Raw genomic sequence first — 21,308 nt, forward strand, 5'->3', positions numbered from 1 at the left:
CAAAGTGCTGAACTTAATTCCGGAAATAAGTCCCGGCTCCGGACAGCTCCCTTGGCGCCTCTCTCAACGCGGCTCCATAAATAGAATGTCAAGGCGGTTATTGCATTTTAGCAGTCACCTCTGGCCTGTTTTTACCTGAGCGGACGTTTATGTGCTTTTATGGGCACGGGCTTTGGGTTTTGCAAGCCTCCTTCAGTCCTCTTTTCGGGGGGGTGGGGGTGAAAGAGAGGTGGGATATAAAGGAACAAATGACTGGATGATGGAATGGATGTACAGTAGAGTCTCACTTATCCAACATAAACCGGCTGGCAGAATATTGGATAAGCGAATATGTTGGATAACGAGGAGGGATTAAGAAAAAGCCTATTAAACATCAAATTAGGTTATGATTTTACACATTAAGCACCAAAACATCATGTTATACAACAAATTTGGCAGAAAAAGTTGTTCAATATGCAGTAATGCTACGTAGTAATTACTGTATTTACGAATTTAGCACCAAAATACCATGATGTATTGAAAACATTGACTACAAAAATACGTTGGATAATCCAGAATGTTGGATAAGCGAATGTTGGATAAGTGAGACTCTACTGTACCACTAATAATAAAGCCCAATGTGGGCCACTTGCCTGCGGAGACATAGGTTTCGCAAACCCAAGAGAGTTCCTACAAGCTCAATTGTAATATTACATGTTACATGACTTTAATGCATTTTAATCTTTGCTCTGTGTCTTTGAATACATGTGTTCGAATAGCCTTGTGTTTCATCTATGTCAGAGCCTCCAGTGGTGCAGCGGGTGAAACCGCTGAGCTGCTGAACTTGCTGACTGAAAGGTCAGCAGTTCAAATCTGGGAAGCAGAGTGAGCTTCTGCTGTTAGCCCCAGCTTCTGCCAAACTAGCAGTTTGAAAACATGCAAATGCGAGTAGATCAATTGGTACTGCTCTGCTGGGGAAGGTAACTGCGTTCCATGCAGTCATGCCAGTGGCCACATGACCTAGAAGGCGTGTACAGACAACACCGGCTCTTTAGCTTAGAAATGGAGATGGGCACCAACCCCGGCAGAGCGGGGTGAGCTCCTGCTGTTAGCCCCAGCTTTTGCCAACCTAGCAGTTCGAAAACATACAAGTGTAAATAGATCAATAAGTACTGCTCCGGCAGGAATGTAACCATGCTCCATGCAGTCATGCCAGTGGCCACATGACATAGAAGGTGTCTATGGACAATGGCGGCTCTTTGGCTTAGAAATGGAGCGGGGTGAGCTCCCGCTGTTAGCCCCAGCTTCTGCCAAACGAACAGTTCAAAAACATTCAAATGTGAGTAGATCAATATGTACCGCTCCAGAAGAAAGGTAATGGTGCTCCATGCAGTCATGCCAGTGGCCACATGACCTAGGCGCTGTCTACGGACAACTCTTCAGCTTAGAAATGGAGATGAGCACCAACACTCAGTCGGACACAACTAGACTTAATATCAAGGGGGAAACCTTTACCTTTACCTTAATCTTTGCTCTGTGTCTCTGAATATATGTATTTGAATACTCTTATGTTTTACCTATGTATTTTAACTAGAGCCATGAGGCGAAATGGGTAACTATTATTATTGTTGTTGCTGCTGCTGTTGTTACATTTATGTATACACATGCCTGTATGTGCATGCATATAACCACTTGCATGCATTCCAGGAGAAAAAGAGCTTTGCATGTGAGGCTATGGGGGTCTCTTCCAAGTCCAGGATGCGTCGATACTATGATTGGATGGCCATTGAATCCACTGCTGGACAGTGGGCTGTGGGTCAGGACACACAGGGAGCAAAGGCGTTGGAATTAGAGACTTAGCACCCTAGAGCTGGGGGAGAGAGACCCCCAACGCCATCCATCCAAACCTCCTTCTGCCATGAAGGAAGGCACCAGCCAAGCCCTCCCGACAGATGCCCCTCCAGCCTCCATTGCAAGACCTCCAGAGAGGGAAGGAGACTCCACAGACTCCCAGGCAGCAGTGTATTTCATGGCTGAATGATTTTTACTGTCTTGACATTTTCCTCATGTTTTGGCGGAATCTCGTTCATTTCAGTCCCAGTCTCAGGAGCAGCGGAACGCAAGGCTTGCCCCTTCCTCCTCCTCCTCCTCCTCCTCCATGGGACCTCCTTTCAGAGGCTGTCCCCTTCCCTCCGTCTCCTCTTCTCCAGGCTCAACATCCCCTGCAGCCCCAGGGATTCATGGCTTCCAGGCTTTGGCCATTTTGGTGGCCTTTCTCTGGACACGTCCCTTCTTGTCCATCTCCTTGAATTGCTTGGCCCAGGAACTGGACTCAGGGCTCTCCTTCCAAAGCAGAAGAGTGGGACCTGGACTTCCCTCCATCAAGACGCTGTGGCCTTTTTAGCTGCCACCTCCCATGTTGAAGACGACTGTGGCTGGAGCCATGCCTCTTTCCATCCTGGCCCTGGCCCCGGCCCTGGTCAGTGTCCATTGCAAGGCCCTCCTTTTCTGGTTGGAAGGGAACCTTCCTTCGGTGTTTGGTCCCATCCAGAAAACCATCCAGCCAGGCCTTTCCTGCCGAAGCCAAAGCTCTCCCTTCGTCATTTCGATCCATGGCAAACACTGAAGTCTTCTGAGCTTGGGATGCATCTCGGTCCCTGCGTGCAACACCCCCGCCCCCAAATGCATACAAACACAAACACTTCTGTGAGACCTCATCCTGACCGCGCAGCAGCAGCAGCATTGTTTTTTGTTTCAGATTTAGTTAGAAATGGATTAAAATGTCACTCTGCCCTTGGGTCCAAACTTCCCAGCGCAAATAATACAAAACACTATCCAGGCAGCACACGGCCGGCCAAAAACAATCAGAGCGGGCAGAGAAGCAAGCCAGAGGTCAGCAGCCGGGAGGGCTTGCGAAAGGTGTTTGCGGTTCTGTGTGCTTTCGAAACTCCGTGGACGCCTCATGAGTTGCCTTTACTGCCAGAAATCACACAGGATGCAATGGGTTCAAAGTACAGGGAAAGAGATTCCACCCGAACATGAGGAAGAACTTCCTGAGCATAAGAAGAGCTGTTCAGCAGTGGAACTCTCTGTTAGTATTTTTGTTGTTTTAGTGTGAAATGTTCAATCGTTACTGTTGGAATGAGTGTATGTGTTTCAACAAGCATTCCAGCAGTCCAGGAGTTAATTACATGCCAGCCCTGATTGATTGCCTGGAGGGCCAATGGGTCAAGACTTCTGGATGGAACATTCGTCATGAACTGTGGAATGCAAGGAGGCGCACCATGTTTTGTCCTTGCCGAGGCAACATGTGTCCAGAGAGTGATGGTATTTAGTGTTGTAAATCACTTGTAAATAAACCCTTTAGAACTGCTGGGATCAGCAGATAATTAACAACTGAAGTGTCGTTTGTCGGTGTCACTTTCGCTGCAGCCTGAGTGGTCTGACTGATGAGCAGAAGGTGAGGCCTGAAAGCCCAGCAGAGACTGCACGGCCAGAGACTTCTAAGGCACCAAAAACAGAGTGGAAAACTCCTGGTGACTTTCTCCTGCTGTGCCATAGAGAGCGTTCTAACTTACTGAATCTTCACGTGGTTTGGTAGCTGCCCAGTGGCAGACAGGAAGCTGCTCCAAAGGGTCACCACTCCTGCCACAGCGAATCATGGGTTGCCCCCTTTCTCCCCTCTTTGGAAGAACGTTATAATTCCCGCAGCCTTAAGAAAGCTCAGAGTATTCTTGGGATCCATCTCAACCGGCACATTCTTTTCTATTCTTGGGGGAGGCTCCTTCTTTGGAGGTTTTTAAACAGAGGCTGGAAGGCCATCTGTCAGGGCGGGGGGGGGGGGGGGGGGGCTTTGAAGGTGATTTCCTGCTTCTTGGCAGAATGGGGCTGGGCTGGGTGGCCCAGCAGGTCTCTTCCAACTCTAGGATTCTACTGCCACCTGGCAGACAGTACAGTGTGACAAAGATAAGGACAGACGGAAGGATAGTTTTTAACCCAGAGCTGTGGCTATGTTGCACTCTGTGGCTTTGCACTGATGTGGCATTGTGGGCTGTATGGTGGTAGTGGTAGTGCGGAGGGATGGGGGTGTTTTTTCGTGGTGTGTGTGTGTGTGTGTGGGAAAGGCATGCAATTTCGTTGTGCAAGAGCACAATGGCAAATAAAGCTATTCTTTTCTCTCCTCTCCTTCACTGGGGAGGGGTCTTCTCTCCAGCCCTGCCATGAAGGAGGCCTCCTAAGGCGCTGGGGAAGGAAGCCTGCTGCGGTTCTTCTTTGTTCTCCGGACCCATTTTGGGGGTCTTGCCCATCTCACCTGAGGAAGCTGGGAGTGTGGTGTGAGTGCCTTCATACAGATGTGCGCATCTCTTCCTCTGAGCCTGCGTTGCAGTTGCCTCTCCCTCTCTCTTGCGCTTGGCCCCCCAGGAATGCTAGGGCAATGTCATGTCCCCCCATCTCTATGGGGAGGAGGCACGCTGTGTCCACCCCTGCTGCCGCCCCCTCACTCAGAAAGAGACGGCCCACCGCCGGCCCAGCTTCTTACTAATTTTATTTGCGTACAAAGCTTTGCGCACAACATCACCACCACCTCCCCCCCCCACTAACCGCGTGCCCAAAGAGGGGGCCATGGGGGGGCCGGCAAGTCCATTCGCTCTGGGACCCTCCCCAACCCCTTCCCGGAGGGGGGCCAGGGCCAGAGTGGGGGGGGGGGGAGGCAAGGGACCGTGGCTCAGCGGCTGTAGCCAAACTCGTCCGCGTCGTCGGCCCGGAAGTCTCCGTAGCGCCACAAGTTCAACTGTCAGGAAGGGAGGAGAGGGAGGGGCAGAATGAGCATGAGCATCTGGATGAGGACCCTCCCTGCCTCTTCCATCGTGCGGACCCCCACCCCACTCCTTGCTCCCAGGAGTGTAGCCCCTCCCTCCCTTCCCGGACCCCCATCCCCAGGGCCACCCCCCAAACCCTGGACTGAAGCGGCTGCACAGGGAGAGGCCTTGCGCACTCACCCGGGCGCTCTTGGCCGCCTCCTGTGCGTTCAGGTATTCCGTCACCTGCCGAGAGAAGAGGGCCTGAGAGAAGGGAGGAGGCCAGGCAGCCCCCCTGTGTGTGTGTTGGGGGGGCTCCTCCCCCTCCCCTTCCCCCCCCCCCCCCCCCCGTCCTGAGGACGCACCACTTTCTGGAACTGCTTCTCCTTGCGGGGCTCCACCATGACCAGCCCCTCCTTGACCAGCCCCAGCCCCACGTCGCCCTTGGAGTCCGCAAACTGGAGGGTCACGTGGGGGCAGCTGGGCCCGGCGTGCTCCACGTTCAGCAGGCACTGCGTGTTCTGGATGTCCCGCACCACGCTGTCCACCGCGTCCGCACGCGCCTCCTCCTGCGGGAAACGTGGGGGGGGGGACCAGGGGGCAGAGCGGGATGTGGGTCAGAAGGGGCGCAATGGGGCCTCCCCCCTCCTCAGTCCCTTCTGCTGCCCTTATCCCGCCTGGGCTGGGAGGGAAGAGGCCCCCACACTGGGGCAGGGGGGGGGCAAGGAGGAACCACCAGCATCGTGAACAGAGAGAAACGTCATGTGTTTGGGGAGAGTCTGACTTCCCAGATGTTGTTGAACTACTGCCTTAGCTATTATAGGAAATGATAAAGAATGATAGACTTGGGAGACCACAAGTTTCTCACCCTTGGTCAACAGTCATGTACATTGGAGTTGTGCAATACGGGTAAACCTTGACCCGTTTCACGTTCCGGCTTTTGGTGGGGGACCGAGCCATTTTTTGGGAGCCTCTTGAAATTGGAAGGGCAGATATCTGTTTTTGCTCTGGGGTGCCAAAAGATCTGTTTTCTATCAGCCCATTATTGGGGGGGGGGGGGCTTCCCAGGCCCCTTTCCATCATAGGCTATCATTTAAGATGTTTCTACTCTAGAGGAGAGGTGCTGAGCTGAAAGCAGGCGTGTGCTTTAAAGAGGCTTCGTTCTTACCTAATTCTCTACTCTAGAGGAGAGGTGCTCAGCTGCAGGCAGGCACAAGTTTTCTGGGCCTGCATGCCACACACACCCTCTCCAAGGCAAGGAGGCATCAGGAAAGTTCTGTTTCTTACTCTAGAGTTGGTGCTCAGCTGCAGGCAGGTGTGCTTTCTGGGCCTGCACGCCAAGGCTAGTTCTGTTTCTTACTCTAGAGTTGGTGCTCGGCTGCAGGCAGGTGTGTGCTTTCTGGGCCTGCACGCCACACACGCACTCTCCAAGGCAAGTTCTGTTTCTTACTCTAGAGTTGGTGCTCAGCTGCAGGCAGGTGTGCTTTCTGGGCCTGCACGCCAAGGCTAGTTCTGTTTCTTACTCTAGAGTTGGTGCTCGGCTGCAGGCAGGTGTGTGCTTTCTGGGCCTGCACGCCACACACGCACTCTCCAAGGCAAGTTCTGTTTCTTGCTCTAGGGTTGGTGCTCGGCTGCAGGCAGGTGTGCTTTCTGGGCCTGCACGCCAAGGCTAGTTCTGTTTCTTACTCTAGAGTTGGTGCTCGGCTGCAGGCAGGTGTGTGCTTTCTGGGACTGCATGCCACACATGCACTCTCCAAGGCAAGTTCTGTTTCTTACTCTAGAAGAGGCACTCAACTGTGGGCAGGCTCACATGTTTTCTGGGCCTGCACACCACACACGAACTTTCCTAGGCAAGGAGGCAAGTTCTGTTCTTTACTCTAGAGAAGGCGCTCTCCTGCAGGCAGGCACACCTGCGTGCCACACACACACTCTCCAAAGCAAGTTCTGTTTCTTATTCTAGAGGAGGCGCTAAGCTGCAGGCAGGCACACCTGCACACCACACACACACTCCAAGGCAAGGAGGTTGCTCACGAAAAGCTCCCACTTGCTTTCATGTCAAGCTGATTTTCGTACAGGGAGGGGGCTTCCCATTGTGTGCTTCCGAAGTACCAAAGTTACCGAACTAATGGATTTCGCGCACAACCCTAATGTATATAAGATGACAAAGTGGTTCCATCCCTTCTCAAAGGCGGTGCATCATAGCTATATCGGACTATGGTGCCCACAGAGGACGCTTTCCTTTTGGGCCTGCAGCCCACTCCCACTCGCCCACCTCACCGACTCCTGCACGCCCACAGGTCCTCCCCCCTCCGCCAGGGGTCACTTACATCCTGAGGCACCTGGATGAAAGCGAACTTGTACTCGGTGGCCTGGGCCGACAGGGCGCGGGTGCTGAAGGCGTGGGGCAGCGCGGCCAGGCGGATGGAGGGTAGCGTCTCCTTCTGCAGGGGGAGGAAAGAGAGGGAGTGCTGGGGAGGGGGGTCTTTGGCCTCCCCAATATACACACAGAGGTGTGGTTATGGTCCCATAACCTCTACAGCAGGCGTGGGCAAACTTCAGTCCTCCAGGTGTTTTGGACTGCAACTCCCACCATTCCTCACAGCCTCAGGCCCTTTCCTTTTCCCCCTCAGCCGCTTAAGCGGCTGAGGGGGAAAAGGAAGGGGCCTGAGGCTGTGAGGAATGGTGGGAGTTGCAGTCCAAAACACCTGGAGGGAGTGCTGAAGCTTCCCCATGCCTGGTCTGTAGGATCCTGTTCTTGGTGCAAACCCCCGTGGCGTGAACCATCTCCACTCACGTTGCCGTAGTCGATGTAGAAGACGTGCACCTTGGCCGGGGACTCCACCTTCTCCACACGAGCGCGGTACCTGTGGAAAGAGTGGAGGGAGGTAGTTATGGGGCTGAGAGGGGCCACCCCTTTGTGTGTGTGTGTCCCCCAAAACGGGTAGGCAGGAGTAGCACTTGGCTGGACGGTGTTGTGTAAGGGACCCCAAGCATCATCGAGCGCAGAGGGAAGCCTGTGCTGCAGGTCTGCTGTCTTGTTTTCCTGTTTCTTGTGTGTTTCCACTCCTGTTTCCTACCATAAGCTTGTCGGAAATAGCAACCTTCCTCAAGCCTCCACTCGTTACTTGTTAAGTATAGAATTGAGATTGCTTACTGCATTGTATGTGTGTATATTGGTATGCATTTTCCCTTAACTCTTTGTTGTGGGAGGGGCTGCAGACCATGTGATCAGGTCTGGGCTTGTTCAGGACTCAGACTCCATTGTAGAAGTAGTATGCCTTAGATTTCAGTAGAAATAGATGTACGCTTTTCGACCTCAGCAGCAATAGAATAATGTGTTGTCGAAGGCTTTCATGGCCGGGATCACAGGGTTGTTGTATGTCTTTCGGGCTGTGTGGCCATGTTCCAGAAGCATTCTCTCCTGACGTTTCGCCCACATCTATGGCAGGCATCCTCAGAGGTTGTGAGGTATGGAGGTATGTGAGGTATGGTTGTGAGGTATCCATACCTCACAACCTCTGAGGATGCCTGCCATAGATGTGGGCGAAACGTCAGGAGAGAATGCTTCTGGAACATGGCCACACAGCCCAAAAGACATACAACAACCCAGCAATAGAATACTTTACAGAAGCCATTAGACTTTCTAAGAAAGATGCCCTGTGTTATCTGCACAGATAACTACAGTAGAGTCTTACTTATCCAACATAAACAGGCCGGCAGAATGTTGGATAAGCGAATATGACCAGCCTCAGTTGGCACTATAACACTATCCTGAATTTTATTAGGTCCCTTTTGTCCCTTTTGTATTTTAAGTGATGATGTTATTTTATATTGCTGCTGCAATCCCCCCACCAATGAAGTTGACTGAATTGTACTTGGTGGTTGATTGATTTACTGCTGTATTAACTCTTGTTTTATTATCTTACTGTGTTTTATTATTTTTTTGTATATTATGCTGTTGTTTCTGTAAATTGTGCTAGTTGGGCCTTTCCCCATGTGAGCCGCCCCGAGTCCCAGTGGGGAGATGGTGGCGGGGTATAAATAAAGTTTTATTATTATTATTATTATTATTACTATTATTATTGTTGGATAATAAGGAGGGATTAAGGAAAAGCCTATTGAACATCAAATCAGGTTATGATTTTACAAATTAAGCACCAAAACATCATGTGATACAACAAATTTGACAGAAAAAGTAGTTCAATACGCAGTAGTGTTATGTTGTAATTACTGTATTTACGACTTTAGCACCAAAATATCACGATGTATTGAAAACATTGACTACAAAAATGCATTGGATAATCTAGAACATTGGATAAGCGAGTGTTGGATAAGTGAGACTCTACTGTACTTCAAATCCTATCTGTTACTGGACTGATAAGCAATGTACCTGGATAAATAATAATAATAATAATAATAATAATAATAATAATAATAATAATAATAATAATAACAACAACTTTATTTTTTATACCTCGCCTCCATCTCCCCGAATGGACTCAGGGCGGCTTACACGGGACCAAGCCCAAGTAGTTACAAATATCGTAATAAAACACTTCAATATAAAAACAGATCAATAAAACATAATAAAATCACATTAGAAATAAATCATGGTTTGATAAAAAGACCTGAGAAAACTCATAAAAATGAACTGGGCCAGAGGAAGTGCATACAGTGAGTAAACTAGAAAAAGAAGTAAGTAGCCCGAGACTATTATCATTGGTAAGGGGCTTGGGATGAGGTAAACGTAGGAACTATGCTGAACACATGAAGTTTGTGAGTAAACCAACTATTTTACTTTTAAAGAAGTCTGCTTATTTTTGTATTCTGAGAGCAGGATTTAATGGCATATATGTTTTAAGGGAGTGTATATGTTTTTGGGCAAACTAAAAGAAACTTCTGAAACTCTGCTGTATATATGTGTGTGTGTGTTTTGTGCATTGGCATAACTTTGTCCCTAATGGGTCAGCTGAGAAACCTTGCATGAATGCCATTTTCCCAAAAGGTTATGGCATCATTTTTTCAAAAGGTTGGGACTTCTAACAGGGTCATGCCTTTCCAAAGATCACAAAATCTCCAAAAGGGGATGGAGATTTCCATTTTCCAAAACATGTTCAGCACGGGCTGCTCTGCCACAGACACCAAGCGCACTGGCTGGCCAACCCTTGTGCACCTGATGCGGCCCCGAGTGGGTTCCCCAGCCCTGGCAATGCCCCCTGGAGAGCCCCCCCCTTGCCCCGGCATGGGCATCATTGTGACCCCTGCCCCACCTGCCAGGCCCACCTGACCCCCTCCCCCCCCACCGCACTCACCACTCTCCGTCAACAAACTTGGCGATGCAGTAGTCCCCGCGGCGCGGCGTGTAGGACCCCTCGACGGGCGGGTGGGCAGCGATCTCGCTCCGCATGGTCTCCATCAGCTTCTCCAGCTGGGTCCCTGCAATGGGGAGGGGGGAGGAGAGGGGGCATGAGTCAAGAGGGAGGGGTGCCTGCACTGAGATTCACTCCCCCCCCCCCAAATTAGGCACATTTGCGCTTTATTTGTGAATTCCTGTACACAACCCCAATACAACCGCCCTCCACGACATCCCAACCCTTCTCTGTGCAAAGTTGGCCAAACAGTGGGGCAGCCGAGTCTTGACCCTTTTGATGGAGCCACCCATGGCCGAGGAGAGACACCTTGCCCCAGGCCAAGGGTCTGGCACTGCAGAATAGTTCTCGATGGAAGTCTCTCGGCATGGACGGCATTGGCAGCGCTTGCGCCTCACCCCAAAGCCCCCGCCCCTGAGAGTAGCCGGCTTTGAACGTGGCACACAGTTGCTTCTGGGCTGCGCGGCCATGAATGATTCAGTCCCACCTTGAATCATTAAACGGCTGGAGAAGAGCAACGACAAGGGCGTCACTGCATGCAGCGCCAGGAAGGAGGCAGCTCGAAGGAAGGGGAAGACGGCCGGCCCCCGGACCCCCAGACCCCCGACCGGGCCCAGCATGAGCAGGGAGGCCCCTCCCTCCACAGACAAACCTCAGGGAATGTGGGTGCTCTCCCGACCAGTGGAATAAAGGGGGGATCCGTGGCTGGGTCAGGGAAAGCCCCTCTGAGCCCCCAGGTGCCTCCTCCCTGCAAACCTCACTATGGGGTTTCTCTGAGCCCCCCAGCTGCACCGTGGGCCCCACAGCAGCAAAGCCCACAGGCTGTAGGAGGAAGCCCCCTGCCCCTTCCACAGCCCCCCCCCCCCCCAGTGCCTTCGGTTACCGGTCTCCACGTCCTGCACGTAGAAGTGGAGGTCGTCTGTGATTTCCGTGACGAAGACGGGCTTGTAGTTGGCCGTGCGCTCCTTCTCCTCGGGGACGTCCACCACGTCTTCCAGGGGGGGCTCCTCGTACTGTGACCACACCTGGGGGGGGGGGGGAGAACGGAAGGCATTGAAGGGGGGGCGAGCAAAGTGGGGGGGCTTGGCAAATTGGGGAGGGGGTCAGGACTCTGCCAAGGGACCCCCGGAAGATCAGTGGGGGAGGGGGGCCTGCAGGGTGTAGGAGGAAGACCCCTCCCACTGGATTAATGGGGGTGGGCAAGGTGAGGGGTGAGGATTCTGCCAAGGAGCCTTTGGAGATCAGTGGGAGAAGGACCAGTTCTCAGCAGTGTTGGGTTTCACCCTGGACTGCACATGCTTTTGTGTCATCAAGTTCCTAGTCCTCAATGAGTAGCTAGGCTAGAGATAGGGCAAAGCGGAATTATTCCTTCCCTCACATTCCTATGTATGTTTTCCTAAAGGGGTTTGGGCCCTCCAGTTGTTGGGATTTGGGCCCTCCAGTTGTTTTGACTTCAACTCCCACAATTCCTGGCCTCAAGAAACCTGTAAGAGTTAGTGGGCCCAAGCTAGTGCCGTCCTGAGGAGAGTGAGAGAAGCCTGAGTGTGAGAGAAGCCCCAGGTTGAAGGCCTGGTGTGTGACGCTCCAGTGTGAAGGCTGCTGTGTGTAAATCTACTGAGTGAAGCTCCTGTGTAAGCTTGGTGTGAGAGGAGGCTCTGTGAGAGCGAAGCTGCATGAAAACGAAGCCCAACGTGGAAGTAAAAGGAAGTAAAAACAACTTGATTTGTGTTGTGGAAAGCTTGTTTTTGTAAACAGTGCAACCATATTGTTTTACTACAAAACCTCCTAAGGAAGATAAAATATTGGAGTGTATGCTTTTGTTCTTTTTATTACTTTTGGCAAGGGGTGCTGGGTCATGTTGCTGCTCATAAGTTACTCTGCTGCCCGTTTACGGGGAGGGTCTTTTGTTAAGAAGCCCACTCGGAGGGAGGGGGGAGGGAGGGGGGCCCTGGGGCGCATGCCGTTTGAGAAGGGGGCACACGAGGCCTCTCTCTCTCTGGCTCAAGGGCACCAGAGTCAGCCTGGGGGCCTCTGCTCCTGGTCCGGTCATTTCCTTTGGCCGGTCTCTTGACTCTCTCATCCGAGACGTCCTGCTCGCAACCATCCAGGTGAGTTTTGCCTCCCTTTTTCAAACCTCACCGGCGCATCACCCTGCGCATTCCCTCCTCTTGTTTCCCGCCATAAGCTCACACACAGCCCAGGCTTCGCTGCACTCGTACCTGCTATGGATATTCCTGCCCCACTGAGTGTCTCGCCTGGGGAGGAAGAAGGGGGGGAGGCGTGCGGGGGGGGGGGGGGTCTTCCGCCTGCCCCGCCCCTCTGCCCCCCTCCCTCCCTCCCTCCCTCCCTCCCTGCCGGTCCCCAAGTGTTCCAGGTGGCAATCCTTCCCTGCGCCGCCCCCCCCGCCACATGAGCAGAGCGTGGCCGCACTGATGCAAAGAGACAGCCTGTCAAGTCCAATTGAGTCGCCGGGTGGGCAGCTGAGCACCAGGAGAGAGAGAGAGAGAGAGAGACAGAGAGAGAGAGAGAATGAGAGAGAGAGAGAACAAGAGAAAAGAGAGAGGCGGAGAAGCCCTCCCCCCCCACACACACACTATAGGATCTAACTGTGCTGGTATCCCCTCCCCCTTGCATGCCCCCCACCCCAGAGATGCGTATGGCGGAGAGGCAGACCCACTCAAGTTCTCAGGGCTCCCCCCCCTCCCATCATAGGATCTAACTGTGCTGGTATCCCCTCCCCCTTGCATGCCCCCCACCCCAGAGATGCGTATGGCGGAGAGGCAGACCCCAATCAAGTTCTCAGGGCTCCCCCCCCCTCCCATCATAGGATCTAACTGTGCTGGTATCCCCTCCCCCTTGCATGCCCCCCACCCCAGAGATGTCTATGACGGAGAGGCAGACCCCAATCAAGTCCTCACCCCCCCCCCCCCCCACAGACACACACACCTGGTGCAGGTGGGCTGCTCCCCCTCCTGGGAGGTGTGTCTGTTTTTCCATGGAGGGGTGTGAGTGTGTGTGTGTACAAAGAGGCCCCCCACCCAAACTATTTCTGAGTATGTGCATACAAAGGTAAAGTTTCCCCTGACGTTAAGTCCAGGCATGTCTGACTCTGGGGGTTGGTGCTCATTTCCATTTCTAAGCCGAAGAGCCGGCATTGTCCGTAGACACCTCCAAGGTCACGTGGCTGCTGGCATGACTGCATGGAGCGCTGTTAACTTCCCACCAGAGCGGTACCTATTGATCTACTCACATTGGCATGTTTTCGAACTGCTAGGTTGGCAAGAGCTGGAGCTAACAGCGGGCACTCATTCTGCTCCCGGGATTTGAACCTGGGACCTTTCGGTCTGCAAGTTCAGCTGCTCAGTGCTTTAACACACTTCACCACCGACACCAAAGGGTCTCCTAAGGAAGAGGGAGTGGGCTTCTATTCTGCTGCCCTGGAAACTCGGACTCGGAGTAATGACGAGTTCAAATGACGGGAAAGGGGATTCCACATGATGAACATTAGGGAGAACTTCCTGACTGTAAGAAGAGATATTCAGAAGGGGAACTCTCTGCCTCGGAGTGTGGGGGTAGCTTCTTCTTTGGAGGCTTTGAAGCAGAGGCTGGATGGCCATCAGTTAGGGGTGCTTTGATTGTGCTCTTCCTGCCCGGCAGAATGGGGTTGGACTAGTTGCCCCTGGGGTCTCTTCCAACCCTATGATTCTATGTACGCAAAGGGGAGAGGCCTTCCCCTCGCTCTCCTTGGGGCTGGGTGCAAATGCTGACGGGCAGGAGGCCGGGAGCCAGGGTCCCATCAGCTGGGCCCCAAGGGAAAGAGGGCCCCCCAGAGCTGACGTGGCTGTTGTTAAAGAGGACCCTATCTCCTCTCTTGGAGCTAAGTCCGACGTCACCGGTGGCGCAATGTTTCTGTTGGGAATCACCCTGGACTAGTAAAAGGTCAAGGTTTCCCCTGAAGTTAAGTCCAGTCATCTCTGACTCTGGGGGTTGGTGCTCATCTCCATTTCTAAGCCGAAGAGCCGGCGTTGTCCTTATACACCTCCAAGGTCATGTGGCCACTGGCATGACTGCATGGAGTGCCGTTACCTTCCCGCTGGAGCAGTACCTATTGATCTACTCACATTGGCATGTTTTCAAACTGCTAGGTTGGCAGGAGCTGGAGCTAACAACGGCCGCTCATGCCGCTCCTGGGGTTTGAACCTGGGACCTTTCGGTCTCCAGCTCAGTGCTTTAACGCACTTCACCACTGGGGCTCCCTGGACGACTCAAGTCTAAATGTAGTCAGATAGATGATAGAGTTAGATTGAGGGAATCCTTTCCCTGTTTCCAAAGCATGCCTAGACAGGCTTTACTGTGTTTGACTCTATCCTGTTTACGTCACATCCCTTACTTTGAAGTTAGTATAAATGTGAATCTCCAGGGACACTAACTTCCCATTGGTCAGAATGTCTTTTATGGCCCCAATAAACTGGACCATGAGGTTGGAACCATTTTGGTTCACTCTTCTCCCTTTGTTCTTCAAGCTAACAAGACGCATCTTGCTGTCTCTCCTGGCAAGATGTAACTATTTAGATGTTTGTTATTTTTCCTTTCTTATTTTTCCTTAGAAACCAGTCTAGAGTAGACTAGACAGCTCCCAAGCCTTTCTATCTACCTGAATAAATACTTTTTGAACTTTTCCTGAGACTCTGCAATCGATTGCCATCCTAAGCTGAAAGGCTTCTCTTGCTCACCCCGTGTAAGTAACTGTTGCATTTGAAAGCTTTTGCTTTTGCTACTCTGGTGCATTTTGGTGGAATCTCCCCCAGAGAGGGTTGAATTGAGTCTAACTGCTCAGAGATAACCACAACAGTTTCAACCCTTGTGCTGGCAGGACTGTGACTGAAAGGTCGGCGGGGACTGGGGTGAGCTCCTGCCTGTCAGCTTTGGCTCCCCATGCGGGGACATGAGAGAAGCCTCTCACAGGATGGCAAAACATTCGGGCAACGTCCTTGCCGACAGCCAATTCTCTCACCCCAGAAGCAATTTGCTGTTTCTCAAGTTGCTCCTGACATGAAAAAAGTCTATCTTTAGGCAACAAAACAATCATTGACCCCATACCTATAGGTTATGGGCCCAGCACGTTCTGTGGCACAGTGGGAGACATCCAAGCCCATTATTCTCTATTGGCTTTGGATGCTGTGCCCCACGGCCCGCACTCACCAAAGCAGTCCCTGGGCAGCAGCACCTCCCGCCAAGCCCTGGAAGACCCACAAGGGGAGGCCCTGCGAGGAAACGGACCCCCAGAATGGACGCCCAGTTAGCCCTGCCCCCCCCACAGCCCCTCCGGACTGGGCGTCAGGGAGCAGGTGCCCCCCTTCGGAGGGAATCTCTGTCCCGGCGCCACACACGCCTGGTGATGCGCCTCTGCCCCGGAGGGAGGGAGGGAGGGAGGGAGGGAGGGAGGGAGGGAGGGAGGCGGGAGCAGCGCGGGCCCTGATTTAATTACGGGAGGAATTAAGCCAAACGGTCTTGCCGGAGCCCCGGGGGAGTCTGCGGCAGCCAGCGCTTTGCCGGCCCAGAAGAGAAGCCCCATTAAGGGCTATGTGGATATGCTGCTGCTTCCTCCCTCCCTCCCTCCCATCCTTCCTTCCTTCCTCCCTCGCTGAGCTTCCACCTCAGCCGTGATCTGCCATCCATGCCTGCCATAGATGTGGGCGAAACGTCAGGAGAGAACGGCACAGTTTAGAAGTTAGTTGAAACAGACTATAGAGACTCTATACTAGACTCTCAGACCAGAGAGACACTTTGGACTTTGGACTGTTGATTATAAGAAAGATGCCCCGTGTTACCTGCACAGAGAAACTACTTCAAATCCCATCTATAACTGGACTGATATGCAAAGTACCTGTATGCTGAGTACATGAAGTTTGTGAGTAAACCATCTATGTTATTTTTTAAAGAAGATGACTTATTTTTGGTCTCTTGAAAGCAGGATTTATACCAAAATGTTTTAAGGGAGAAGAGATGTTTTTTGCGCAACTGAAAGAACCCTTCTGAAACTCTGCTATATATGTGTGTGTGTGTTTGTGCATTGGCATATCTAATAATAATAATAAAGATCTCAGCCGGCATTTGGAAACAATAGACATTGACAAAATCACGATCTGCCAACTGCAAAAGGCCACCCTACTGGGATCTGCACGGATCATCCGAAAATACATCACACAGTCCTAGACACTTGGGAAGTGTTCGACTTGTGATTTTGTGATACGAAATCCAGCATATCTATCTTGTTTGCTGGGTCATAATAAATAATAATAATAAAAAGATTCATATTATTATTATTGTTATTATTATATCTGTGTCCCTAACAGTTCAAAGAGATATCTAGGTATATCAGTCTAACAGCTGAGCAACCTGATTGCCTTGCATGAATACTAGTGGATATTTACACTAAGGAGAAGGCTGACTCAAGCAAGTTTTTAACCCTTCTCTGAGAGATTCCTGATCTTTCCAACATGGTGAGGAATGCCGTTTTCCAAAAGGTTATGATTTCTACCAAGGTCATGCCTTTCCAAAGATCATAATTCTCCAAAAACAGGTCCCGAGAGAAAGGGAGGAGCCCCCGCTCAGGAGAACAGCTGGAGTCCTCTTCCAGGTGTTTTGGGGAGGGGGAGGATCTGATGGTCAGCGAAGGGAGGCAGCGTCCTCTCCAACCCACGCCTCCAAGATGCACCAATGGAGGGGGCTGCTGGCCTTCGAGTGACCAGAGGCTGACCGAGCAGAGCCAGGGTCTTGGCTTGGCATGATTGGCAGGCTGGGTAGAGGTGACCAGAAAAGGGCCGAGCTTTGCCAAAGGGTGGGCTTCCTGTTCCCTCCCTTCCCCCGCCCCCTGGGGGTCAGCACAAAGGCTTCGGCTTCCGTCCAGTGCAGGTGAGTGAAGCAGGACAAGGGTTTCCACATTGCCCACACCTGGCAGCAAGAAGCGCAAGGCAGGCGCCCTTCTGCTCGCCCTCGACCGACTGGGCGCAGATGCCCCGAGGGCCACCCCACCCCACCCGCCACGAGGAGGGGTCCTACCTTCTCCTTCCGCTGCTTGGCGGCCTCCTCCGCGGCCACCAGGGACTTGTAGTAGTTGCTGCGCTCGGCCGTGAAGTGGACCTTGGAGAGGGCCTGCTCCACCAGCGCCACAGAGAGGTTGGCCCCGTCGACGTGGAGCCAGCCGATGAAGTTGCCCGCCTTGTCCATGCTCTCCACCTCCACCTCCACCTGCAGAAGGAGGGACAGGGTCAGCCGGTCGGTCAGCGGGACAGGCATGCGCGGGAGGGGACAATGGGGATGAGAATAGGGTCTATGGTATACCATGCAGCTGGGGACAAGTCTACATAGGGACCCCCAAACACAGCATTGCCCAGGCATGAAGCAAGGAACACGAAGGGCACTCCAGACTCACTCAACCAGAGAAGTCAGCCAAAGCACTTGATGAACCAACCGGGACACAGAATATTATTTGAGAACACAGAAATGCTGGAACACACCGACAAACACCATGTCAGACTACACAGAGGAGCCACTGAAATCCACAAGAAGCACAGAAAAGAGGAAACCATGAACAACATCTGGCTCCCAATATTAAAAAAAACTCTAGAACCAGGACAGTAAATAAAGAACAACACTCTGAAAACAAGGGAATTCCAGACAGGAAACAATCAGGGACAGCAAATACCTCCCAACAAGGGACTCCCCCAGGCAGGAAGCAGCCAGACCTTGAAGCTGCAAGACTATTCAATGCTAGTCAAGGTGGCCAAATTGCAATATTTGCACTTCCCTCAAAGACAGGAGGGCTCTTTTAGTATTAATGTTTAATACTAAAATTAATCAGTATTAATGTTCCCACCCTGGACATTATTCCACAGGTATATAAATAAACCCCCCTTTGCCTAGTTTCCAGCAGACCTCACAACCTCTGAGGATGCCTGCTGTAGATGTGGGTGAAACGTCAGGAGAGAATGCTTCTGGAACATGGCCAGGCAGCACAAAAAACTCACAGCAGCCCAGTGATTCCGGCCATGAAATAATAATATAATAATAAAACTTTATTTATACCCCGCCACCATCTCCCCAACGGGGACTCGGGGCGGCTTACATGGGGCCATGCCCAGAACAGTACAATATAGCAAAATAGAATCATAGAATCACAGAATAGTAGAGTTGGAAGAGACCTCATGGGCCATCCAGTCCAACCCCATTCTGCCAACAAGCAGGAAATCGCATTCAAAGCAGCCCCGACAGATGGCCATCCAGCCTCTGCTTAAAAGCCTCCAAGGAAGGAAAAACAACATATAAAAACAACATATCATAATACAATTAAACAATACAATAAATAATCATGTACAGTGCAACACAAAATAAAAAACAACAACAATATAACAGGGCGGGCCGCATGAGACACTTAGTTAAAACTTGGGGTGAGAAAAGGATAAGAATACAACCACGGGGAACAGGGACATAAGATAGAAAAACAATCTAGAGGATAGATGTTGGGGGGAGTAACAAAAGAAGTGTGTAATAGTTACTCTCCGAAAGCACATCGGAAAAGCCAGGTTTTTAAATCTTTCCTGAAGGCTAAAAGAGTGGGGGCTTGCCTGATTTCGATGGGCAGTGAGTTCCACAAACGGGGGGCCACAGCAGAGAAGGCCCTCTCCCTTGTTCCCACCAGGCGGGTCTGGGATACAGGCAGTGGCGACAGGAGGGCCTCCCCTGATGATCGAAGAGATCGGGCAGGTTTATGGTAGGAGATACGGTCACGAAGGTAGGTGGGTCCCAAACCGTTTAGGGCTTTATAAATGATGGTCTGCACCTTGAATTGGGACCGGAAGATGAACGGCAGCCAGTGGAGCTCCTTGAACAAGGGAGTGGATCTCACCCTGTAACTCGCCCCCGTTATTAATCTGGCAGCCGAGCGTTGGACCAGTTGTAATTTCCGAGCCGTCTTCAAGGGAAGCCCCACGTAGAGCGCATCACAGTAGTCCAGTCTAGAGGTAACTAGGGCATGCACCACCGTGGTCAAGTCAGACTTCACGAGGTATGGTCGCAGTTGGGGCCTTTGACAACACATAGAATGGAAGCCTTTGACAACACATAGAATGGAAGCCTTTGACAACACATAGAATGGAATATTGTTGTGCAAAAGTACAGTGACCATAAAGCTATTCCATTCTATGGGGATGAAGACCCCCCACCCACCCCCGATGTTGGAAGTGGCAATTATGAGCAGTTTTGCAGGCCCTGCTGCAGGTTTCCTCCTGAGGTCACACAGGCACCCTGACCTCTGACCTGGCCAGCAGGCCGAGAGCCCGGCCACTCCTCTGCGTTGTTTGGCTCTTCCGCCATGAAAATGCAAGAGGCCATGAGGTGGCCATGAGGTTGTGATACACAGGCTGCAAACCCTTGAATGCCCTTTCCGTCTATGGGCCGGGCCTCCGTGTTCCCCATTTGCCACCTCCAGACCGATCTGTGACCACTGAGGCGATAGCCACGGCCTGTATTTCAAGGGACCCAATGGCTACCAAACCCCAACCCATGCAGAGTCAAAAAGGCCTCAGCCTGTGCGGTGGAGGCCTGGGCTGCACAAGCTGTGCATGTGGGGGGCTTGTCTGTGTGTGTGTGTGTGTGGGGGGTCTTGGCACCCCTCCCGTCATCATTCACGCTCAGCCAGGAGGCAAAAGCCCCCCCCCCCCACGCACGGCGCCTGGGGCAGCGGCACTTGAGCAGATTCAAAATCGATGCGCTCCAATCCGGGATCAAGTGCACATGACTTTGCTTCAGGGGCTGCCCTTGCCAGCGAGAGAGAGAGAGAGAGAGAGAGAGAGAGAGAGAGAGAGAGAGAGAGAAAGGGAGATGGAGGGAGAGGTGGCAGCCACAATCAATCCCTGACCAGGACAGGCCCCACGGTGGGGGCAGCCGAGGGCACACACTCCCCCCCCCCCAGATACATACAGCGCACTGAGCAAAAGACCCCCACTCGCCATAAGATGCCCTCCAAACACATGCATTCATTTGTGTTGGTGGCCAGAATCACTGGGTTTCCTGTGAGTTTTCCGGGATGTCTGGCCATGTCCCAGTAGCATTTCCTCCTGACATTTCACTCCCATCTCTGGCAGGCATCCTCAGAGGTTGTGAGGTCTGCCATCGTATCAGATGACACAGAGAAGCCCTTGAAATCCACAAGACGCAGGTCATAAAAGGTAAAGGTAAAGGTTTCCCCTGACGTTAAGTCCAGTCGTGTCCGACTCTGTGGGTTGGTGCTCATCTCCATTTCTAAGCCAAGAGCCGGCGTTGTCCGTAGACACCTCCAAGGTCATGTGGCCACTGGCATGACTGCATAGAGTGCCGTTACCTCCCTGCCGGAGCGGTACCTATTGATATACTCACATTGGCAGATCATAGAATCATAGAATCATGGAATAATGGATTTGGATGAGACCTCAGTCCAACCCCATCCAGTCCAACCCCATTCTGCCAAGAAGCAGGAAATTGCACTCAACGTGCCCCCAAGGTGGGGAATCTCAGCAGAAAGGAGGAAATCAGGAAAAGGAACCCAATCCGGTCACCAATACTTAAAAACACCGGAATCAAGACAGAAAATCAAGAGCAACACTCCAGACAGCTAACAATCAGGGCCTGCTAATCCCCTCCTAACAAAAGATTCCCCCCCAGGCAGGAAGCAGCCAGGCTTTGAAGCTGCAAGGCCATTCAATGCTAATCAAGGAGGCCAATGGCAATTTCCACACCTGCTTCCAACAAACAAGGGTTCTTTCTTTTTTCCTCCCACCCTGGACATCATTCCACAGGGAGATACATATAGAAACCCCACTGGCCTCATTTCCAACAGACCTCTCAACCTCTGAGGATGCCTGCCACAGATGCAGGCGAAATGTCAGGAGAGAATGCTTCTGGAACATGGCTACAGAGCCCGGGAAACTCACAGCAGCCACCCAGATGTATTAATTGCTTCCAGCTTGACCAAGGCTGGGTGTCCCGATGTCCTTGAGGGCAAAAGCGAGGAGGGGGGCCCAGCTCTGCCCCGGTTGCCCTCTCCTTGGCCTTGGTGGCGGGGCCTCTCCCCCCTCCCTTCCCCTCCCCTCCCCTCCCCTCCCCTCCCAGCCCCCCCCCCCCT

At 52.2% G+C, this 21,308-nt stretch overlaps 1 protein-coding gene across 1 annotated transcript in view; it reads right to left on the reverse strand.

Annotated features, from left to right (window-relative positions):
* Window positions 1-4,507: 4,507 nt before the first annotated feature.
* Window positions 4,508-21,308, reverse strand: part of snd1 (staphylococcal nuclease and tudor domain containing 1) — a 148,095-nt gene continuing 131,294 nt past the window's right edge. Inside the window, 8 exon segments of the mRNA XM_062982754.1 lie at window positions 4,508-4,771; window positions 4,980-5,024; window positions 5,144-5,347; window positions 7,106-7,219; window positions 7,573-7,642; window positions 10,091-10,214; window positions 11,031-11,172; window positions 17,210-17,398. Of these exon segments, the coding sequence (XP_062838824.1) occupies window positions 4,706-4,771; window positions 4,980-5,024; window positions 5,144-5,347; window positions 7,106-7,219; window positions 7,573-7,642; window positions 10,091-10,214; window positions 11,031-11,172; window positions 17,210-17,398 (954 nt within the window). The 3' untranslated portion in view covers window positions 4,508-4,705.

This window comes from Anolis carolinensis, chromosome 5, assembly GCF_035594765.1.
Source record: "Anolis carolinensis isolate JA03-04 chromosome 5, rAnoCar3.1.pri, whole genome shotgun sequence".
In the NCBI taxonomy this organism is placed as follows: Eukaryota; Metazoa; Chordata; class Lepidosauria; order Squamata; family Dactyloidae; genus Anolis; species Anolis carolinensis.